Consider the following 20,874-nt stretch of genomic DNA (forward strand, 5'->3'; position numbering starts at 1 on the left):
GAAATGTCTACTATCAGCTTGGTAATTAACAAGTAGAAAAATAATTTCTTTGTGGAAGAAATCCAAGAAGAGGCAACTGCTAAGAATCTGACCAGTAACAAGGAAGAAAGGAACTGGCCATTACTTTTTCCTCTTCCCTCCTCCATACCTATAAAATGGAATGTTTTAGACTGGCAAATGGAGTGATGCATATTCTTGAAAAAGGAAAGGTAAATGATGTACATTTTATTTTTTTTTAATTTTAATTGGAGGCTAATTACAATATTGTAGTGGTTTTTGCCATACACTGACATGAATCAGCTATGGGTGTATATGTGTCCCCCATCCTGAAGCCCCCTCCCACCTCCCTCCCCATCCCATCCCTCAGGGTCATCCCAGTGCACCAGCCCTGAGTGTCCTGTCTCATGTATTGAACCTAGACTGGCAATCTGTTTCACATATGTAATATACATGTTTCAATGCTATTCTCTCAAATCATCTCTCCCTCACGTTCCCCCTAGAGTCCAAAAGTCTGTTCTTTACATCTTTGTCTCTTTTGCTGTATCGCATATAGGGTCATCATTATCATCTTTCTAAATTCCACATATATGCATTAATATACTGTACTGGTGTTTTTCTTTTTGACTTACTTCACTCTGTATAATAGGCTCCAGTTTCATCAATCTCATTAGAACTGATCCAAATGTGTTCTTTTTAACAGCTGAGTAATATTCCATTATATATATTTACCACAGCTTTCTTATCCATTCGTCTGCCAGAGGACATCTAGGTTGCTTTCATGTTCTAGCTATTGTAAACAGTGCTGCGATTAACACTGGGGTACATGTGTCTCTTTCAATTCTAGTTTCCTCAGTGTGTATGCCCAGCAGTGGGATTGCTGGGTCACATGGCAGTTCTATTTCCAGTTTTTTAAGGAATCTCCACACTGTTCTCCATAGTGGCTATATTAGTTTGCATTCCCACCAACAGTGTAAGAGGGTCCCCCTTTCTCCACACCTTCTCCAGCATTTATTGTTTGTAGACTTTTTGATAGCAGCCATTCTGACCGGCATGAATGTTACATCATTGTGGTTTTGATTTGCCTTTCTCTGATAATGAGTGATGTTGAGCATCTTTTCAGGTGTTTGTTAGCCATCTGTATGTCTTCTTTGGAGAAATGTCTATTTAGTTCTTTGGCCCATTTTTTGATTGGGTTGATTATTTTTCTGGAATTCAGATACATGAGCTGCTTAATTTTTGAGATTTTTTTTGAGATTAATTCTTTGTCAGTTGTTTTGTTTGCTGTAATTTTCTCCCATTCTGAAGGCTGTCTTTTCACCTTGCTTAGAGTTTCCTTTGTTGTGCAAAAGCTTTTAAGTTTAATTAGCTCCCATTTGTTTATTTTTGCTTTTATTTCCATTACTCTGGGAGGTGGGTCATAGAGAATCCTGCTATGATTTACGTCAGAGAGTGTTTTGCCAATATTTTCCTCTACGAGTTTTATAGTTTCTGGTATTACATTTATATTTTTAATCCATTTTGAGTTTATTTTTGTGTACGGTATTAGAAAGTGTTCTAGTTTCATACACAAAAATAAACTCAAAATGGATTAAAGTGGTTGACTAGTTTTACAAATGGTTGACTGGTTTTCCCGGCACCACTTGTTAAAGAGATTGTCTTTTCTCCATTGTATATTCTTGCCTCCTTTGTCAAGGATAAGGTGTCCATAGGTGCGTAGGTTTATCTCTAGGCTTTCTATTTTGTTCCATTGATCTGTATTTCTGTCTTTGTGCCAGTACCATACTGTCTTGATGACTGTTGCTTTGTAGCATAGCCTGAAGTCAGGCAGGTTGATTCCTCCAGTTCCATTCTTTCTCAAGATTGCTTTGGCTATTCGAGGTTTTTTGTAATTCCATACAAATTGTGAAATTATTTGTTCTAATTCTCTGAAAAATACGTTGGTAGCTTGATACGGATTGCATTGAATCTATAGATTGCTTTGGGTAGTATACTCATTTTCACTATATTGATTCTTCCAATCCATGAACATGGTATATTTCTCCATCTATTTGTGTTATCTTTGATTTCTTTCATCAGTGTTTTATAGTTTTCTATATATAGGTCTTTTGTTTCTTTAAGTAGATTTATTCCTAAGTATTTTATTCTTTTCTTTGCAATGGTGAATGGAATTGTTTCCTTAATTTCTCTGTTTCCTCATTGTTAGTGTATAGGAATGCAAGGGATTTCTGTGTGTTAATTTTATATCCTGAAACTTTACTGTATTCATTGATTAGCTCTAGTAATTTTCTGGTGGAGTCTTTAGGGTTTTCTATGTAGAGGATCATGTCATCTGCAAACAGTAAGAGTTTTACTTCTTCTTTTCCAATCTGGATTCCTTTTATTTCTTTTTCTGCTCTGACTGCTGTGGCCAAAACTTCCAAAACTATGTTGAATAGCAGTGGTGAGAGTGGGCATCCTTGTTTTGTTCCTGACTTTAGGGGAAATGCTTTCAATTTTTCACCATTGAGGATAATGTTTGCTGTGGGTTTATCATATATGGCTTTTATTATGTTGAGGTATGTTCCTTCTATGCCTGATTTCTGGAGGGTTTTTATCATAAATGGATGTTGAATTTTGTTAAAGGCTTTCTCTGCATCTAGTGAAATAACCATGTGATTTTAATCTTGTAATTTGTTAATGTGGTGTGTCACATTGATTGATTTGCAAATATTGAAGAATCCTTGCATCCCTGGGATAAAGCCCACTTGTTCATGATGTATGATCTTTTTAATATGTTGTTGGATCCTGTTTGCTAGATTTTTTTTTGAGGATTGTTGCATCTATGTTCATCAGTGATATTGGCCTGTAGTTTTCTTTTTTTGTGGCATCTTTGTCTGGTTTTGGTATTAGGGTGATGGTGGCCTCATAAAGTGAGTTTGGAAGTTTACCTTCCTCTGCAATTTTCTGGAAGAGTTTGAGCAGGATAGGTGTTAGCTCTTCTCTAAATTTTTGGTAGAATTCAGCTGTGAAGCTGTCTGGTCCTGGGCTCTTGTTTGTTGGAAGATTTCTGATTATGGTTTCAATTTCTGTGCTTGTGATGTATCTGTTAAGATTTTCTATTTCTTCCTGGTTCAGTTTTGGAAAGTTCTAAGAATTTGTCCATTTCTTCCAAGTTGTCCATTTTATTGGTATATAGTTGCTGATAGTAGTCCTTATGATCCTTTGTATTTCTGTGTTGTCTGTTGTGATTTCTCCATTTTCATTTCTAATTTTGTTGATTTGATTCTTATCCCTTTGTTTCTTGATGAGTCTGGCTAATGGTTTGTCTATTTTATCTTCTCAAAGAACCAGCTTTTAGCTTTGTTGATTTTTGCTACAGTCTCCTTTGTTTCTTTTGCATTTATTTCTGCCCTAATTTTTGTGATTTCTTTCCTTCTACTAACCCTTCAGTTCAGTTCAGTTCAGTCGCTCAGTCGTGTCCAACTCTTTGCAACCCCATGAATCGAGCATGCCAGGCCTCCCTGTCCATCACCAGCTCCCGGAGTTCACTCAAACTCACGTCCATGGAGTCAGTGATGCCATCCAGCCATCTCATCCTCTGTCGTCCCCTTCTCCTCCTGCCCCCAATCCCTCCTAGCATCAGAGTCTTTTCCAATGAGTCAACTCTTTGCATGAGGTGGCCAAAGTACTGGAATTTGAGCTTTAGCATCATTCCTTCCAAAGAAATCCCAGGGTTGATGTCCTTCAGAATGGACTGGTTGGATCTCCTTGCAGTCCAAGGGCCTCTCAAGTGTCTTCTCCAACACCACAGTTCAAAAGCATCAATTCTTTGGTGCTCAGCTTTCTTCACAGTCCAATTCTCACATCCATACATGACCACTGGAAGAACCATAGCCTTGACTAGATGGACCTTTGTTGGCAAAGTAATGTCTCTGCTTTTCAATATCCATAACTAGGTTGGTCATAACTTTCCTTCCAAAGAGTAAGCGTCTTTTAATTTCATGGCTGCAGTCACCATCTGCAGTGATTTTGGGTTCTTCATTTCTTCCTTTTCTAGTTGCTTTAGGTGTAGAGTTAGGTTATTTATTTGATTTCTCTCCTATTTCTTGAGGTAGGTTTATATTGCTATGAACCTTCCCCTTAGCACTGCTTTTACTGAATCCTATAGGTTTTGGGTTGTTGTGTTTTCATTTTCATTCATTTCTATGTGTATTTTTTTTTTTTTTTTTGGAAGAAACAGAATAGTGGCTTTTATTCTCAGGTAGTGGAGAGGGGAACACAGCATGCTCCTGCCTCAACAACTGTGTCCCTAAGGCAGGTGCTCACAGTCAGGAGGAGTCAGGAGCCGGTGATGAGGAAACAAAGGTGACAGGACCATGATTTCTTCCTCTTGCATCATTTCAAAGGCAGTCATAAACTGGCATCAGTAACCCCTAACTGCATTGGGCAGTCTGGTGGCTCTGAGGCCTTCTTTCTGACATGTAACTACAAGGGGAAGGCTGTTGTAAACATCAGATAGAGGATGTATTTAGCACAGAGTCAAGTGAAGTGTGGCTCCTGCAGAGTTAGGGTGCAGAAAAGCAAACTTAGTTACAGACATTCAGAACCAGGAGCAGTTAAAGTAAAACAAACTAGGAATGTTCAGGCCTGCTCACTGTTCTTTATCTTCTTTGCTCTCAGAGCAGTGAAAAAGAAAAACTCATTCCTCTTTTTTCCTTTTCACTGCACAATTCCCCCATCAGTTTATTCCCTCCTAACAATGGAGGAAGGGAAATACGTCATTCTTGTCTGGCTGAGGACAAACTTCAGTTTTGCTCCATTTGAAAATCACCAGCTGTTCAGCCCAGGAACCATCTATCTCCTACTTCAAATTTTCCTTGAGACGTGAATCCCAAGAAACCTTTATTGGGTGATAAGGGACAGACGGCAGTCTTCTGTAACTTCTTTAATGCTGTTGGGGTCATGGAGCTCTCACCCTGTTCTATTAAGTGGCCCCAAGGTGACTTTTGTGGTTATTCCTGCTGGATCTGTCTGGAGGAGTGGCTGTAATCTCTTTGGGGGCATGGGTTTTCTTTGCACATCATCTTTATCTTGATGTGAATCTGTGTCATACTGAAGGGCTGCAATCGCTCATTCCATGTCTCAGGTCTTTCCTTCTTGGTCATGAATAACCATTATCCTCCTGGAATTTAGTCTCCAGGTCCTGCTTCGGAGTCATTTATAAGTGATTCACCGCCGCCTCCCTCCTTCTCCCACCTGCCGCAACTACCACCCTCTACTCTACCCCACCCAGCTTCGTGTCAGAGGCGCCATCAGGCACCGCCAACTTCACATACTAGGCCAGATTTGCCACCGCCCGCAGAGCCCATCTCCGCAACCCAGGCAACCGCTGGTCCAGCCCTATGTGTATTTTTATTTATTCTGTGATTTGTTGGTTATTCAGAAGTGTGTTGTTTAGCCTCCGTATGTTTGTATTTTTAATAGTTTTTTTCCTGTAGTTGACATCTAATCTTATCGCATTGTGATCAGAAAAGATGCTTGAGATGATTTCAATTTTTTTTTTTTTTTTAATTTACCAAGGCTAGATTTATGGCCCAGGATGTGATCTATCCTGGAGAACGTTCCGTGTGCACTTGAGAAAAAGGTGAACTTCATTGTTTTAGGGTGAAATGTCCTATAGATATCAATTAGGTCTAACTGGTCCATTGTATCATTTAAAGTTTGTGTTTCCTTGCTAATTTTCTGTTTAGTTGATCTATCCATAGATGTGAGTGGGGTATTAAAGTCTCCCACTATTATTGTGTTACTGTTAATTTCCCCTTTCATATTTGTTAGCATTTGCCTTACATATTGTGGTGTTCCTATGTTGGGTGCATATATATTTATAATTGTTATATCTTCTTTTTGTGTGGATGCTTTGATCATTATGTAGTGTCCTTCTTTGTTTCTTTTCACAGCCTTTATTTCAAAGTCTATTTTATCTGACATCAGTATTGCTACGCCTGCTTTCTTTTGGTCTCCATTTGAGTGAAATATCTTTTTCCAGCCTTTCACTTTCAGTCTGTATATGTCCCTAGGTTTGAGGTGGGTCTCTTGTAGACAGCATATATAGGGGTCTTGTTTTTGTATCCATTCACCCAGTCTTTGTCTTTTGATTGGGGCATTCAACCCATTTACATTTAAAGGTAATTATTGATAAGTATGATCCCATTGCCATTTACTTTGTTGTTTTGGGTTTGAGTTTATAAACCTTTTCTGTGTTTCCTGTCTAGAGAAGATCCTTTAGCATTTGTTGAAGAGCTGATTTGGTGGTCCTGAATTCTCTCAGCTTTTGCTTGTCTGTAAAGCTTTTGATTTTTCCATCATATTTGAATGAGATCCTTGCTGGGTACAGTAATCTGGATTGTAGGTTTTTCTCTTTCATCACTTTAAGGATGTCCTGCCATTCCCTTCTGGCGTGAAGAGTTACTATTGAAAGATAAGCTGTTATCCTTGTGGGGATCCCCTTGTGGTTTATTTGTTGTCTTTCCCTTGCTGCTTTTAATATTTGTTCTTTGTGTTTGATCTTTGTTAATTTGATTAATATATGTCTTGGGGTGTTTTGCCTTGGGTTTATCCTATTTGGGACTCTCTGGGTTTCTTGGATCTCTGTGGCTATTTCCTTCCCCATTTTAGGGACGTTTTCAACTATTATCCCCTCAAGTATTTTCTCATGGCCTTTCTTTTTGTCTTCTTCTTCTGGGACTTTCGAATGTTGGGGTGTTTACCATTGTCCCAGAGGTCTCTGAGGTTGTCCTCATTTCTTTTTTCCTCTCTGCTTCATTTATTTCTACTATTCTATCTTCCACCTCACTTATCCTATCTTCTGCCTCAGTTATTCTACCGTTGGTTCCCTCCAGAGTGCTTTTGATCTCAGTTATTGCATTATTCATTATTGACTGACTCTTTTTTATTTTTTCTAGGTCCTTGTTAAACTTTTATTGCATCTTCTCAATCCTTGTCTCCAGACTATTTACCTATAACTCCATTTTGTTTTCAAATTTTTGGATCATTTTTACTATCATTATTCTGAATTCTTTGTCAGGTAGACTCCCTATCTTCTCCTCTTTTGTTTGGTTTAGTGTGCTTTTATCATGTTCCTTTACCTGCTGAATACTTCTCTGCCTTTTCATCTTATTTAGGTTGCTGTGTTTGGGGTGGCTTTTCTGCATGCTGGAAGTTTGTGGTTCCTCTTTATTGTGCACATTCCTCCTTGTGGGTGGGGTTGGCCGACTGGCTTTCAAGGTTTCATGGTTAGGGAAGCTTGTGTCAGTGTTCTGGTGGGTGGAGCTGGATCTCTTCTCTCTGGCGTGCAATGAAGTGTCCAGTAGTGAGTTTTGAGATGTCTGTGGGTTTGGTGTGACTTTTGGCCACCTGTATTTTTGTGCTCAGGTTATGTTCCTGCGTTGTTGGAGAATTAGCTTGGTATGTCTTGCTCTTAAACTTGTTGACTCTTGGGTGGAGCTTGGTTTCATTGTAGGTATGAAGGCTTTTGGATGAGCTCTTGTTGATTGTTGGTCCCTGGAGTCAGGAGTTTTCTGGTGTTCTCAAGTTTTGGATTTAGGCCTCCTGCCTCTGGCTTTCAGTCTTATTCTTATAAGAATAGCCTAAGACTTCTCCATTCATACAGCACTGATGGTAAACATCTAGCTTAATGGTGAAAAGATTCTCAGTGAGGGACTCCCAGAGAGGTTCACAGAGTTACATGAAGAAGAGAAGAGGGAGATGGGAGATAGAGGTGACCACGAGGAAAAGAGGGGGAATCAAAAGGGGAAGCAGTCTAGCCAGTAATCAATTCCCTATTTGCTCTCCACAGTCTGGAACACTCAGAGAGGTTCATGGGGTTCCATAGAGAAGAGAAGAGGAAGGAAGGCGATAGAGGTGACCAGGAGGAGAGGAGGAGGAGTCAAAAGGAGAGAAACCAATTAGCCTGTGATCAGTTCCCTAAGTTTTCTCCACAGCCTGGAACACCCAAAGAGATTCACAGAGTTAAGCAGAGAAGAGAAGGGGGAGGGAGGAGATAGAGGTGATTTGGGGGAGAAAAAGGAGAGTCAAAAAGGGAGAGAGCAATCAACCCAGTAATCACACTCCTAAGTAAAAATCGGTACTGAAGATTGGATTCTTAAAGGTATAGAATTGATAACAAATACCAAAAAGTAAAGATTAAAAATCTAGAATAGAGGTTAGACTCTCAAAAATACAATATTAACAAAACAAAACAATCACAAAAGTTATATAAAAAAATATGAAATTTGCTTTAAAAATAGGGTCTTTTTTTTTCAAAGTAATAGTAGGTTTTAAAAATGAAAAAGGAGTAATAAAGCACTTAAGAATCAAAAAATTATAATAGTAAAATATATCTAGGCATTTCTCTGGAGCTGTTGAGGGCAGTGTGGTCAATTCGGTTTCAGATAGTTCCTTGTTCCACCTTATACTTCTTGTCAAGGTCTATAGGTCCCTTCCAATGTAGCCAGTGGAAGGCTACATTAAAATCCTGGGTTTAATGTAGGGTTTTAATCTGTTGCACCTGTCCCTTCCAAAGCTGTTCTCTCTTCTTTGTTTGTTTTGGCTTCCTCTGTTTGCAAGTCTCTTCAGTGTCTAGCTTTTGCTCTGACCCAAGAGGGCAACAAAGTGGTCATTTATTTAGGCACACTTGTTCGATTGTGCTGCGGAGAGGGAGGAACAGGGCAAACAAGTATCACTGGCATGTGTGGGGAGTGCTTGCAGTGTCTGGGGCACACTGGTTTTGCCCCCGCTCACGGCATGTGTGCTTTCTCAGTCTACACTGCTCAGGCTCCAGGGTGCTCTGCAGGAACTGTCTAAAGAGGGCCCTGGGTTGTGTGCACTTCCCAGATCTACGCTGCTCAGGTTCAGGTTCTCAGGTACTCCACAAAGGCACAGACTTGGTTGGGCCTGCGTTTTGTGTCCTTCCCAGGTCCTAGCAGCTCAGGCAACCAGGTGTTTGGTGAGTGCACTCTCCCCAGGTGGGGTGGTGTGTCTTATCACCTCCCTGGTCCCAGCTGCTTGGTTTCCTGGGTGTGCAGCAGGAGCGCTGTCTCAAGTGTGCTATATGTCTCCTCTGGAGAGCTGATCTCTGGCTGCGACCTTCCTGGTGGACGTCAGCCATCCAGGATCCCAGGAAGACTTGGTTAGCATCTGGGAGCCTGCTCGAAGTTTGGTAGGGGATGCCTGTCTCTGGGGCCAAGTTTGCCCCTTGTCTTCTGGCTCTGGCTGTGACCCGCCTGCCTCCCTGCCTCCGGCGGGGGATGGGCCGGTCCGCTGCCAACTAGCTCTCCTCTGGTATTTGCTCAGTCCTTTGTTCAGTGAGCGGGGCCGGCAGTGTCTTAGGTTAGAGCTTTTCATGGGAAAATTCTCTCTCTCTTTCCTCTTTTTTTTTTTTTTTTTCCTCTCTCTCTCTGGCTATCCCACAGTTTGGGTTGCTATCTCACATTAGCTCCCTCAGATTGCCCTCAAGGCATTCAGGCCCAGGCGTTAGCAGTGCCGCCCGTGCCTCCCTGTTCAGCCCCTGCTTGCTGGTGGTGGGACGTGAGCGTCTGGGCTGTTTCTCCGCTGGGAGTTGCAGTTAGGCGTGTAATCTGTGGGTTTTATTTATTTATTTTTTTCCTCCCGTTATGTTGCCCTCTAAGATTCCAAAACTCCCCACAGACCTGCCCTTGAGAGAGTTTCCTGGTATTTGGAAACTTCTCCTCTTTTAAGTTTCCCTCCCCAGGATGGGTATCCATCCCTAACTGTTTTACCTGATTTTTTATCTTTTATATTTTGTCCTACCTCCTTTTGAAGACAATGGGCTGCCTTTCTGGGTGCCTGGTGTCCTCCGCCAGCATTCAGAAGTTGTTTTGTGGTATTTGCTCAGCTTTCAAATGATCTTTTGATGAATTTGTAGGGGAGAAAGTAGTCTCCCTGTCCTATTCCTCCACCATCTTCTAACTCCATGATGTACATTTTAAAACATACTGGCTCTCTTATAAGTAATAAATTTACCAGTTAGGCAACATTTTTGAAAAGAAAAAAGTATTTTTTAAGTATCTCACTGAATAATGTAGACAGCTCACAAATAAAATAGGGGAAGTAGCTATACTAGGAATCCCAGTGCCCTGTAAATGTTTTTATTTAATTATTAAAGAAAGAAAAAAGACTTTAAGATCTTGACATTTCAAAACAATGATGTACTGAATAGCATAGACTCTTGAATGGTTTCCCCTTGTACACAATTCTTTTTGTTGGTTTTTTATACCAGAGACTACATCTTCCCCTGTGTAATCAGTGCTTTATTTTATCCTTTTTCATTAGGAAGCTCAAATATGGGCTTATGATTTGCCACAAAAGAGGGAAGAAAGAGGCCTCCTTTCCACACACACATAAACCTTCTGAAAATAATTGAAGGAGGACAAGAGGATAAATTCACTGGATAGAAAAAAAGAAAAGACTAGGTTGTTTGTTGGAGAGTTTAGTTACTGCATAGCTTCCCTTTAGTTGCCCTCCATAAGGTATAATTCCTCTGAAGACCAGCTTTTCCACACCATTAAGCCACTTGCATCTATGCTGTTGCCACTGTTCATGAGCCACACTGAGAGTAGACAGCACCTGTAGGAATGGGGCTTCTTCTGGTTTTACCTGCTTTAAGGATAAAATCCTAACTTCCAAAATATTATATCTGACTGGGTATATCCTTCTTACAGTTACCCTTGGAGACAGAATTTGCTGGGAGAGTTTAGTTTGCTAGAACACGTGGGTGAAACACATTAACTTAGTACTTTGGGTGTCCAGACAACCAACTGGAGCACAATGGGAAGCTGGTATTTTAGAACACTTACTTTGAAAAGCATGTTCCTCACTAACTGAAAATAGGCTTTTAGGTGACAAATTATACTTGAGTTATTCCCTATTATTTAATTAGTATGATACAGTGGTTAAGAGGGCAGGCTTCGACCTGCCTGCCTGGGTTTGTATTCTAGCTCTGTCACTAACTAGCTAGGTGGCCTTGGGCTTTTGTGCCTCAGTTTCGTTAGCTGTAAAATAAGGATAGTGGTTTATATGTTCATTAAGATTGAGTTAATAGCATTTTTATTATTACTACTGCTACTATTAGTAAGGATAGTAATACACTGTAGTCTTCAGTGCAGTGGATTTAAATTACTTTCTTGAAAAAAGCAAAGGTCCCTTTGTTACCTGCTTTGCCAATTTAAAATTTGACCTATCAATTTGCTTTTTCTGTTCTTAGTTTATCTTGGTCCCTTATGAAGTAAGTAACTCTTTGCTTAAATTATTGTTTTCTGTTTTGTCCCAGATTTTCCCAAAGAACAGCAAATTTATTAATTGGCTAAACAAATCTATGCTGAATGCCTGTTATATGCAGGCATTGAACAAAGTTCTGAGACTATAAAGACAAAACAGGCTCTCTCTCTTGAGGATTTTATTAGGGAGATAAATTAGAAAAGGATTTTGTTGGGGTGGAAACACTTGAAATAGTTGTTTAAACAGAAAGGAGTTTATTTGTCCCAAATAAAATAGGTAGTTCAGGTCTGCTGTGGATCTTTTTCTTTCTTTTATCTTTCTGTGTGGCATGTAGCTCTTATGTATATTTCCTCAGTGCAAAGTGGCCACCGCACATCCAGGCGGGCTGGAGGAGAAATGATCAAAGGATCAAAAAGGTTTTCGCCTCCTTAGGACAATTTTCTGTTTTGTTTTGGAAGGGACAGCTTTCTTAGGTACTTCTGTGTATGTCTCACTGGCCAGAAGTATTCCTGTGGTCACTTTTACTGTCAAGGGAAGCTGAAGATTTTTAGCTTTCAAGCCTCATTAGGAGGTTGTGGGAAAGGATTGTTAAATGAACCAACCTACAGTAACTGCCAAAATATAAATATGAGTAACAACAAGCTATAAAATGGTATCAGAGGGCACAGTTGAAAAGGGGGCAAGGTGACAATGAGCTCTTGAAATCACCTGGAGAAGTCTGTATGGAGATCCAACTAGAAATCCTGCAACTGGCATTTCCTTGACATTGCTACTCACAGTCCTGTTTCTGGCCTTTAACTGGCCCAACAGTTGACTAGACACATTGAGACTGATTCTCACCAAACTCGAAAGAGATTAAGGTATAATTTACTCTGCTAATTTATTCATTTATCAGTAGGGACTATTCCAGAGTCAAAACCTCAAATTTCCTATAAGAATTAGGCAGGAAATGTTAAACACATGAATCAGTCAAGTGTGTAAAATAGTAAAAGTGGTGGAAACTAGTTGTAAAGAAGAGAGAAAACCTATCTGAAGGCTTTCAAATTAAAAGACAAAATTTAGGGACCTCCCTGGTGGTCCAGTGGTTAAGACTGCCATGTTTCCAGTGCAGAGGGCATGGGTTTAATCCCTGGCCAAGGAAGTAAGATCCCATGTGCCACATGGCACAGCCAAAGGAGCAGAGAATGTGAGAGAAAGGATGTCAACTGGAGATGAGAAGCTCCAGGGGGAACAAGGATAAGAGTTGACCAGGGAAAGGAAAAGCCACACCCTCTGAACTCACTGAGGACAAGATACAGGAGAGGGCCTGTCTGAGAACTTGTTTAGGTAATGGGCTTGGTTCAGTTTGCTAGAAGTCAGTGATTTGTATCAGCAAATCTGGTAATGAGCCTTTAGTTAGAAGACTAAAGGGAGAGGGGAGAGAAGGGAGGGAAGTGGCCCTGTCTCACTCATGGCTTTATTTTATTTTATTTTTCACTCATGGCTTTAAAGGGGCTAACTTGAGGGGTAAGCTTGAGGCTAGCAACTACCTGTAGAATTTTATGTATAGAAGATAGAGGCCAAAGTCTTTCATTCTGCAATATAGACACTAGGCTTAAAATGCACATGACCCATTGTCACAAATATCTCTTTGGGGCTGAGTTTTTAGGAATTCAAATATTTTCCTTCACATTACAATAACAATCGGAGAAGGCAATGGCACCCCACTCCAGTACTCTTGCCTGAAAAATCCCATGGATGGAGGAGCCTGGCGAGCTGCAGTCCATGGGGTCGCTAAGAGTCAGACACGACTGAGCGACTTCCTTTCCCTTTTCACTTTCATGCATTGGAGAAGGAAATGGCAACCCACTCCAGTGTTCTTGCCTGGAGAATCCCAGGGATGGGGGAGCCTGGTGGGCTGCCGTCTCTGGGGTCACACAGAGTCGGACACGACTGAAGTGACTTAGCAGCAGCAGCAGCACAATAACAATAATTACTATTTGTATTAGTTCTTTGTAGATTTATAGAGGACTTAGAGGTTAGATTAGATTTTGTAGATTAGATGGCAAAATATTATCTACAAAAGCCACCTTAATATCATAAGCCAATCATTCAGTGAGTGAAGGTTTGAAGTGAAGTGAAGTTGCTCAGTGTGTCCAACTCTTTGCAGTCCCATGGACTGTAGTCTTCCAGGGTTCTCTGTCCATGGGATTTTCCAGGCAAGAGTACTGGAGTGGGTTTCCACTTCCTTCTCCAGGGGATCTTCCTGACCCAGGGATCGAACCCAGGTCTCCTGCATTGCAGGCAGACGCTTACCCTCTGAGCCACCAGGGAAGCCTGAGTGAAGGTTTGGGTAAGGACTATTTGAAATGATAATATTAGAAACAATACACTTCAAGGATTATATGGAACCCAAATCCCAAGTTGTGAGGGAAAAACTGGTTAACTGTTGGTGTTTCCTGTATTGTTTGACAGTCCTCTAACTCAGTTTTTTTAAATCTACATTTGCAGATTTGCAGGAACTCAAATTTACCACCTTGCACCATTTTTCAGGATCATAGTCTGGAAAAATTCTGGACCAGTCCAGAAGTCAACTAAGTACATGACCACAGATTTGTGATGGAAGCAAGTCCCTTGTACTTTTCTATGTGGGCGTTAATTCAGCCCTATCCTAGGCTTTTCTTTCCAGCTTCTGTACCCTCCTCAGTTCAGTTCAATCGGTCAGTCATGTCCAACTCTTTGCAACCCCATGAACTGCAGCACCCCAGGGCCTCCCGGTCCATCAGCAACTCCTGGAGTCCACCCAAACCCATGTCCATTGTGTCGGTGATGGCATCCAACCATCTCATCCTCTGTCGTCCCCTTCTCCTGCCCTCAGTCTTTCCCAGCATCAGGGTCTTTTCCAATGAGTCAGCTCTTCACATCAGGTGAAGTGAAGTGAGGTTGCTCAGTCATGTCTGACTCTTTGCGACCCCATGGACTGTAGCCTTCCAGGTTCCTCCGTCCCTGGGATTCTCCAGGCAGGAATATTGGAGTGGGTTGCAATTTCCTTCTCCAGGAGATCTTCCCAACCCAGGGATCAAACCTGGGTCTCCCATATTGCAGGCAGACGCTTTACCATCTGAGCCACTGGGGAAGCTCTAAGTTTCAGCTTCAACATCAGTCCCTCCAATGAACACCGAGGACTGATCTCCTTTAGGATGGACTGGTTGGATCTCCTTGACAGTCCCTTGAGAGTCCAGGGGACTCTTAAGAGTCTTCTCCAACACCACAGTTCAAAAGCATCAATTCTTCAGCACTTAGCTTTCTTTATAGTCCAACTCTCACATCCATACATGACCACTGGAAAAACCATAGCCTGGACTAGATGGACCTTTGTTGGCAAAGTAATATCTCTGCTTTTTAATATGTTGTCTAGGTTGGTCATAAATGGCAACCCACTCCAGTACTCTTGCCTAGAAAATCCCATGGATGGAGGAGCTTGGTGCAGGCTACTGTCCATGGGGTCACAAAGAATCAGGCACAACTGAGCGACTTCACTTTCTTTCTTTCTTCTTTCTTTCTAGGTTGGTCATACCTTTCCTTCCAAGGAGCAAGCGTTTTAATTTCATGGCTGCAGTCACCATCTGCAGTTATTTTGGAGCCCAGAAAAATAAAGTCAGCCACTGTTTCCACTGTTTCCCCATGAAGTGATGGGACCAGATGCCACGGTCTTAGTTTTCTAAATGTTGAGCTTTAAGCCAACTTTTTCCACTCTCCTCTTTCACTTTCATCAATAGGCTCTTAAGTTCCTCACTTTCTGCCATAAGGGTGGTGTCATCTGCATATCTGAGGTTATTGATATTTCTCCCAGCAATCTTGATTCCAACTTGTGCTTCCTCCAGCCTAGTGTTTCTCATGATGTACTCTGCATATAAGTTAAATAAGCAGGGTGACAATATACAGCCTTGACGTACTCATTTTCCTATTTAGAACCAGTCTGTTGTTTCATGTCCAGTTCTAACTGTTGCTTCCTGACCTGTATACAGGTTTCTCAAGAAGCAGGTCAGGTGGTTTGGTATTCCCATCTCTTGAAGAATTTTCCATTGTTTATTGTGATCCACACAGTCAAAGGCTTTGGCATCAGGACTGTAGCAAAGACACATCTCAAGAGTAGGCATCTTAACTGCCTTACCACAGGGCAAACAGGAAATACATTGGTTCTATATCTCTTCCCCAAGGCAACGTCACCTCACACTTATAGAGTTTTAGGATTTACATGAAAGATTGATTTATGGCAAAATTGGAATTCCATTTCTACTCCAGAGGAGGAAGTGGTACAAGTCTTTCTTCTTAAAATTTTTATTTTAAAATGTCCATCAGTAATGGCAGTGAATGGGGAGACCCTCGCGAACAAAGAAGCTTATTATTATTACAGAAAAAAAATCTTATCCCCTGCCCACACCCTGCACCCTACTTTTATCATCCCAGGTCTCCGGACTCTCAGAGGTGTGACAAGGCCACGGACTACAAAACAGAGAATTCTGGGGGAAGGAAGTGACGACATGGAGCAAAGCACGCTGGGCTCCGGCGGTTTTAGCCCTAGCGATTCCTTCCTCCCAGCGTGGTTGAAGAGAATCGGGCGCTGCTAGGAGTTTTAACTGGTATTTTTCTCATTTGTCAGGATTACACGTTAATTATTACCTGGTTTGAGTACAGTCCTTAGTATCATGCGGCTGTGGGTCTCGGCTGCTGTCGCTTCGTTTACGCATCTCTGAACAAGTTTTTAGATGAAATTGTCACAGATCCGGGGCCCTCTCCCTGGCGGTATCCAGCGAAAACTTAGAGGGACTGGGTGGATATCAGAGGAGTTTTCTTTTTTCAGTTTTTGTTAATAGTGGTGTGGAGTGAGCTCATTTGTTGGAAGGAGAGCTGAGTGGGTTTGAGCATCTGCGGAGGTCGAAGCCAACGTCAAGGCGGTCTGGAATTGAGATTGGGAAGGTGAGATACAAGCGTGCCAGATAAATTACTCCAGACGCGTCCCCGCAGCAGCTCGTGGTCCCGTGGCTTTCAGACTGAATAGTAAAATTTAACTTTTTCTGGTATGGAAGATGATGCAAATCGCTGGTGTTCTCTACCTCTAGAATGGAAATTAGGGGTGAGACATTTCATTGGGGGGAACATATATATTAATCCTAACTGGTGGTTGTTTTAGATCTAGCCAGCTGGCAGCCATGAATGAATGGATGAAGAAAGGCCCCTTAGAATGGCAAGATTACACTTACAAAGCGGTCAGCGTAACAGCCAGTGACAAGGAGTATAAAGGATGGGTTTTAACCACAGACCCAGTCTCTGCCAAGTGAGTACGAGTCCTGCTTCCCTGAAACCACCCCCCTGCACTGCCTATATGTTATATCCATACCGAAGAAAAGTGAAGTCACTCAGTCATGTCTGACTCTCTGTAGCCTACCAGGCTCCTCAGTGCATGCACTTCTCCAGGCAAGAGTACTGGAGTGGGTTGCCATTTCCTTCTCCAGGGGATCTTCCCGACCCAGGAATGGAACCCAGGTCTCCCGCATTGCAGGCAGACGCTTTACCGTCTGAGCCACCAAGGAAGCCATATCCATACTAAGAAAGCAGATAAATAAATGAAAGACTGATTATTCTCATATAAGTACTTAATTTCCTTTGAACCTAAATACTGTCAAACTGTAGATTTCCGTCAGACCAGCCAAGTTTGTAGAAATGAGACACTCCTTTTAATTACATTTTGTTGGAGAATTTCACATATACACAATTGTGAAGAGAGTAATATAATAAACACTAATCTTATTCCGCCTTCCAAATATTTTAAAGCCTATTACTGACTAAAGTTTGTTCATAAATTCTTAAATATATCTCTTAGCAGATTAGGACTCTTTAATAAATGTAACCACATACCATTATAACCACCTAACAAAAGTAATAGTAACTTTAATATTAGCTAATTCCTAGTTTGAGTTCAGGTTTTCCTGATTGTTTCCAAAGTATCTCTTTAATGTTGGCCTATCAACTTGTTGATATGTCTCTTTAAGAATCTTAATCTGTGACTGTACTTTCTCTTTGGTTTTCCATGTTATATTTTGTTGAAGAAATGGAGTCATTTGTCTTCAAATTGAACACACTGTGAATTTAGCTCATTGCATTATCATGGTGTAGTTTAACATGTTCTTTTACCGTTTGTATTTCTTATAAACTGGTATTCATATCTAGAGGTGTGATTAGGATCAGAATTATTTTTTGCAAGGCTACTTTAAAGGTAGTGATACACTCACACTTTATTTTGGGATGATTTTAGATTTACAGAAAAATTGCAAGGAAAGTACAGAGAGTACCTGTGTATCTAACTTCCCCTAATATTAGCAGTTTTCACAACCATCAAACATTTGTCAGAACTAAAGGTTTTCACTAAGTAAACTACAATCATTTGGATTTTATCAGTTTTTCCACTGATGGCCTTTTTATGGATTCCAAGCCAAGGATTTTCTGTTCTAGAATTCAGTCCAAGGTCCCACATTACATTTAATCACCGTGTCTCCTTAGTCTCCTCTGATATGTGGCAGTTTCTCAGTCCTTTTTTAATTTACTTGTTTTTCATGACCCTGACACTTTTAAAGAGTTTTGGTGAGGTATTTAACAGAATATCTCTCAATTTGGGTTTGTATGATGTTTTCTCATAGACTGGGATTATAGGTTTTGGGGGACAGTACCACAGAAATGAAATTCTATCATGTCACATTGCATCATATCATATCATATATATTGTATTTTAGTTAGGATTTTTGCATTTATATTCATAAGTGAGATTAGCTTATAATTTTATTTTTTAATCCTGTCCTCTGCTTTTGGTATCAGGGTTATATTAACCTCATTAAATGAGTTATGGCATAATCTCCCTTTTACAGTCCTTAGGAGAATTGGATTGGTTGGATTGGAAATGTTTGATTCTTTACAATTTTATAGAATTTTGTGGTAAAATTGGGCCTTTCCCCCTCTCAACCCCTGCCAGCCCCACACCCCCCCGCCCCTCACCCCCGCCATGGGATGATTTTAAACTGGTTATTTCAGGTTTTTTGTTTTTTTTTTAAGGTTATAGGACTATTTACATTCTCTCTCTTTCTTTTTGAGTCAGTAGTAGAAATTCATATTTTCTAGGAAGTTTTCTAAGTGTCAAAATTACTGGTTTAAATGTTTTTAATATTGTATACTATTATTTTTTGCTGCCTTATTCCTAATACTATTTATGTGTGCCTTCTTTCTCTTTTTATTAATCTTGCCTGAGTTTTGTGAAATTTATATACCCTTTTCAAAGAACCAGCTTTTGGCTTTGATGATCCTCTTACTGACTTGACTCTTCTGTTTTCTGTTTCATTAATTTTGTGCTGTGTTATTTCTTTGGTCTGCTCTGAAGGGGAGTTATTCATTTGTTTCCTAACTCTAAAAGTTAAATCTGTACTCTCTTCTTTCCTAATACATATTAAAACATTCATAACTTTTAAAGTAATGCTTTAACTACATCCCACAATGATTAGCTGGACAAAAGGTTTAGATGTTTAGGACCTTCAGAGAATTCATATTAAACAAGTGAAAATATTTGGTGGTGAGAGTATTAATTTAAAGTGGAGAGAACATTCCCTATTGTTCTAGTGACCTGTTGGGGTTGATGCGCTCATTTCATTGCTTCCTTAGTTTTATGGGCCTTTAGGTTTTTCTTTTGCAACTGTGGTCTGAACTTATTTTTCCTCCAAAGTATTGTCCTCGTGAACTTCCTTGAAGATGGCAGCATGTCTGTGACTGGAATTATGGGACATGCTGTACAGACTGTTGAAATTGTGAATGAAGGGGACCATAGCGTGCGAGAGAAGCTGATGCATTTGTTCATGTCTGGAGACTGCAAAGCATACAGCCCTGAGGATCTGGAAAAGAGGAAGAACAGCCTGAAGAAATGGCTGGAGAAGAATCACATCCCCATCACCGAACAGAGAGATTCACGAAAGACTCTCTGTGTGGCTGGGGTCTTGACTATAGACCCACCGTATGGTCCAGAAAATTGCAACAGTTCTAATGAGATTATTTTGTCCCGTGTTCAGGATCTTATTCAAGGACATCTTGAAGCTTCCCAATGAGAGGCTAAGAACTATGGATGTACTGATTGAAATAAGATTTCATATTTTTGAAAGTTCTTTGTTGTTTTAGGTAAAATCAAAGATGGGGATTATTGGTACTAATAAGTGAACTGGGCAAGGATGACATCTCAAACAAAATTAACTTGGGGACAACAGAATTACAAGAATCTCTTCTTTTGATGGGAATACACCTCCATTTCTATTAGGCAAGAAATGTATTTGGAAAAAGATGCAACATGTTAGATTCGATATAAAATGCTAAGGTAAAATCACAGTCTTGTTAACACTGCTTATTCTAACTAGATGTGTCTTTTTTTTTTTTTTTTTTTTAATTGAGTTATAGTTAACATACCATACAATTCACTAGCTTTCCTTGCACAGTTCAGTGACTTTTGATGTATTTACCGTGTTGTGCAACTATCACCACAGGCATAGAGTTTTGTTTTGTTTTTTTTTTTGGTGGTTGCATGACGTGTGGGATCTTAGTTCCCCGACCGGGGATTGAACTCTCACCCCCTGCATTGGAAGTGTGGAATCTTAACCACTGGGCCACTAGGGAAGTCCCTAGATGTCTCTTTTTTTAAAATGTCTATTAAAAAAATTTTTTTTAGTGTAATGATGAAATAGCTTTTGAATCAGAATGTATTCCTTTTTGGTTGAAACTTGAAAGTTTTGGTAAAATCTTAACACATAAGCCTTATAACTCTCAAAGCCTTAAAAATGAACACTGGCTAATATATCTGAGGGAAAAGGTAAGTGTGACAAGTATTCTGGCTGCTGAGGGGCTGTAAGGGACCGGTCTAGCTGCTGGTTTCCCTGGTAACTGATGAGGCAACCTGACATTAAATCTTGAATAAATAGGAGCCTCCTCCCTGCCGGGTGAGTGAGGGCTGCCGCCAGGTTATGCCTGCTATCCACCACACACACTGGAGGTGTTGCTCTAGGACCTTGCTTCGGGCATGTAAGATCCCTGTGTCCAATAACTTTTAATGTCTTTGTTGCTGTCTCTGGGCTCTTTCTGGTCCCAAGGCTGGGCATCCACAAGGCTTGTAGCCCAACAATTCACAAAGTAGCCAGGAGGCTAAGGGTACTCCTGTGACCACTGAGATGTAAGGACGGGGAATGAAAAGTTGTGGGGGGTTGGGAGGAATCTCAGGGTGGCCATCCACTAGTGTGTGGAGCCCTGTGGCAGTTGACTAGCCATGAAAGATGGTTTCTGTCTTTTATTGCATTGATGATATCCTGTTAAACTCAGTCTCTTAGCAGTTTATAGAGCAGCCCCATGCCTGTGGCTCATCTGACTGACTGCAGGGGGATGGCTGGTGAACATAGACACAACACAAGGGATCTGAACTACCTACAAAGGACAGCATACCCCTGACCCACCACCTCTAAGCAATTACAGGCTTTAGGGATATTAACTTACGGAGAAGGCAATGGCAACCCACTCCAGCACTCTTGCCTGAAAAATCTCATG

At 40.8% G+C, this 20,874-nt stretch overlaps 1 protein-coding gene across 2 annotated transcripts; it reads left to right on the plus strand.

Annotated features, from left to right (window-relative positions):
* The first annotated feature begins 22 nt into the window (after nt 1–22).
* On the plus strand, nt 23–20,023 carry GEMIN6 (gem nuclear organelle associated protein 6). 2 transcript variants are annotated; one of them, XM_070798530.1, is made up of 3 exons: nt 23–209; nt 16,448–16,591; nt 19,022–20,023. In XM_070798530.1, exons 2-3 carry the CDS (start codon nt 16,467–16,469, stop codon nt 19,395–19,397), a joined length of 501 nt encoding a protein of 166 aa, XP_070654631.1. In that variant the 5' UTR covers nt 23–209; nt 16,448–16,466; the 3' UTR covers nt 19,398–20,023. The 2 variants fall into 2 exon arrangements, with proteins under 2 accessions (XP_070654631.1, XP_019825582.1); XM_019970023.2 differs by lacking the exon at nt 23–209 and adding an exon at nt 15,903–16,233.
* Nucleotides 20,024–20,874: the final 851 nt, after the last annotated feature.

This window comes from Bos indicus, chromosome 11 (assembly GCF_029378745.1).
Source record: "Bos indicus isolate NIAB-ARS_2022 breed Sahiwal x Tharparkar chromosome 11, NIAB-ARS_B.indTharparkar_mat_pri_1.0, whole genome shotgun sequence".
NCBI classification, from domain to species: domain Eukaryota; kingdom Metazoa; phylum Chordata; class Mammalia; order Artiodactyla; family Bovidae; genus Bos; species Bos indicus.

Bases quoted from the DNA above. Each gene is read 5' to 3' on its own strand.
- GEMIN6 (XM_070798530.1), top strand. From the start codon at position 16,467: ATGAATGAATGGATGAAGAAAGGCCCCTTAGAATGGCAAGATTACACT. The intron at 16,592-19,021 runs GTGAGTACGAGT...TTTCCTCCAAAG, and splicing joins ACAGACCCAGTCTCTGCCAA to TATTGTCCTCGTGAACTTCC.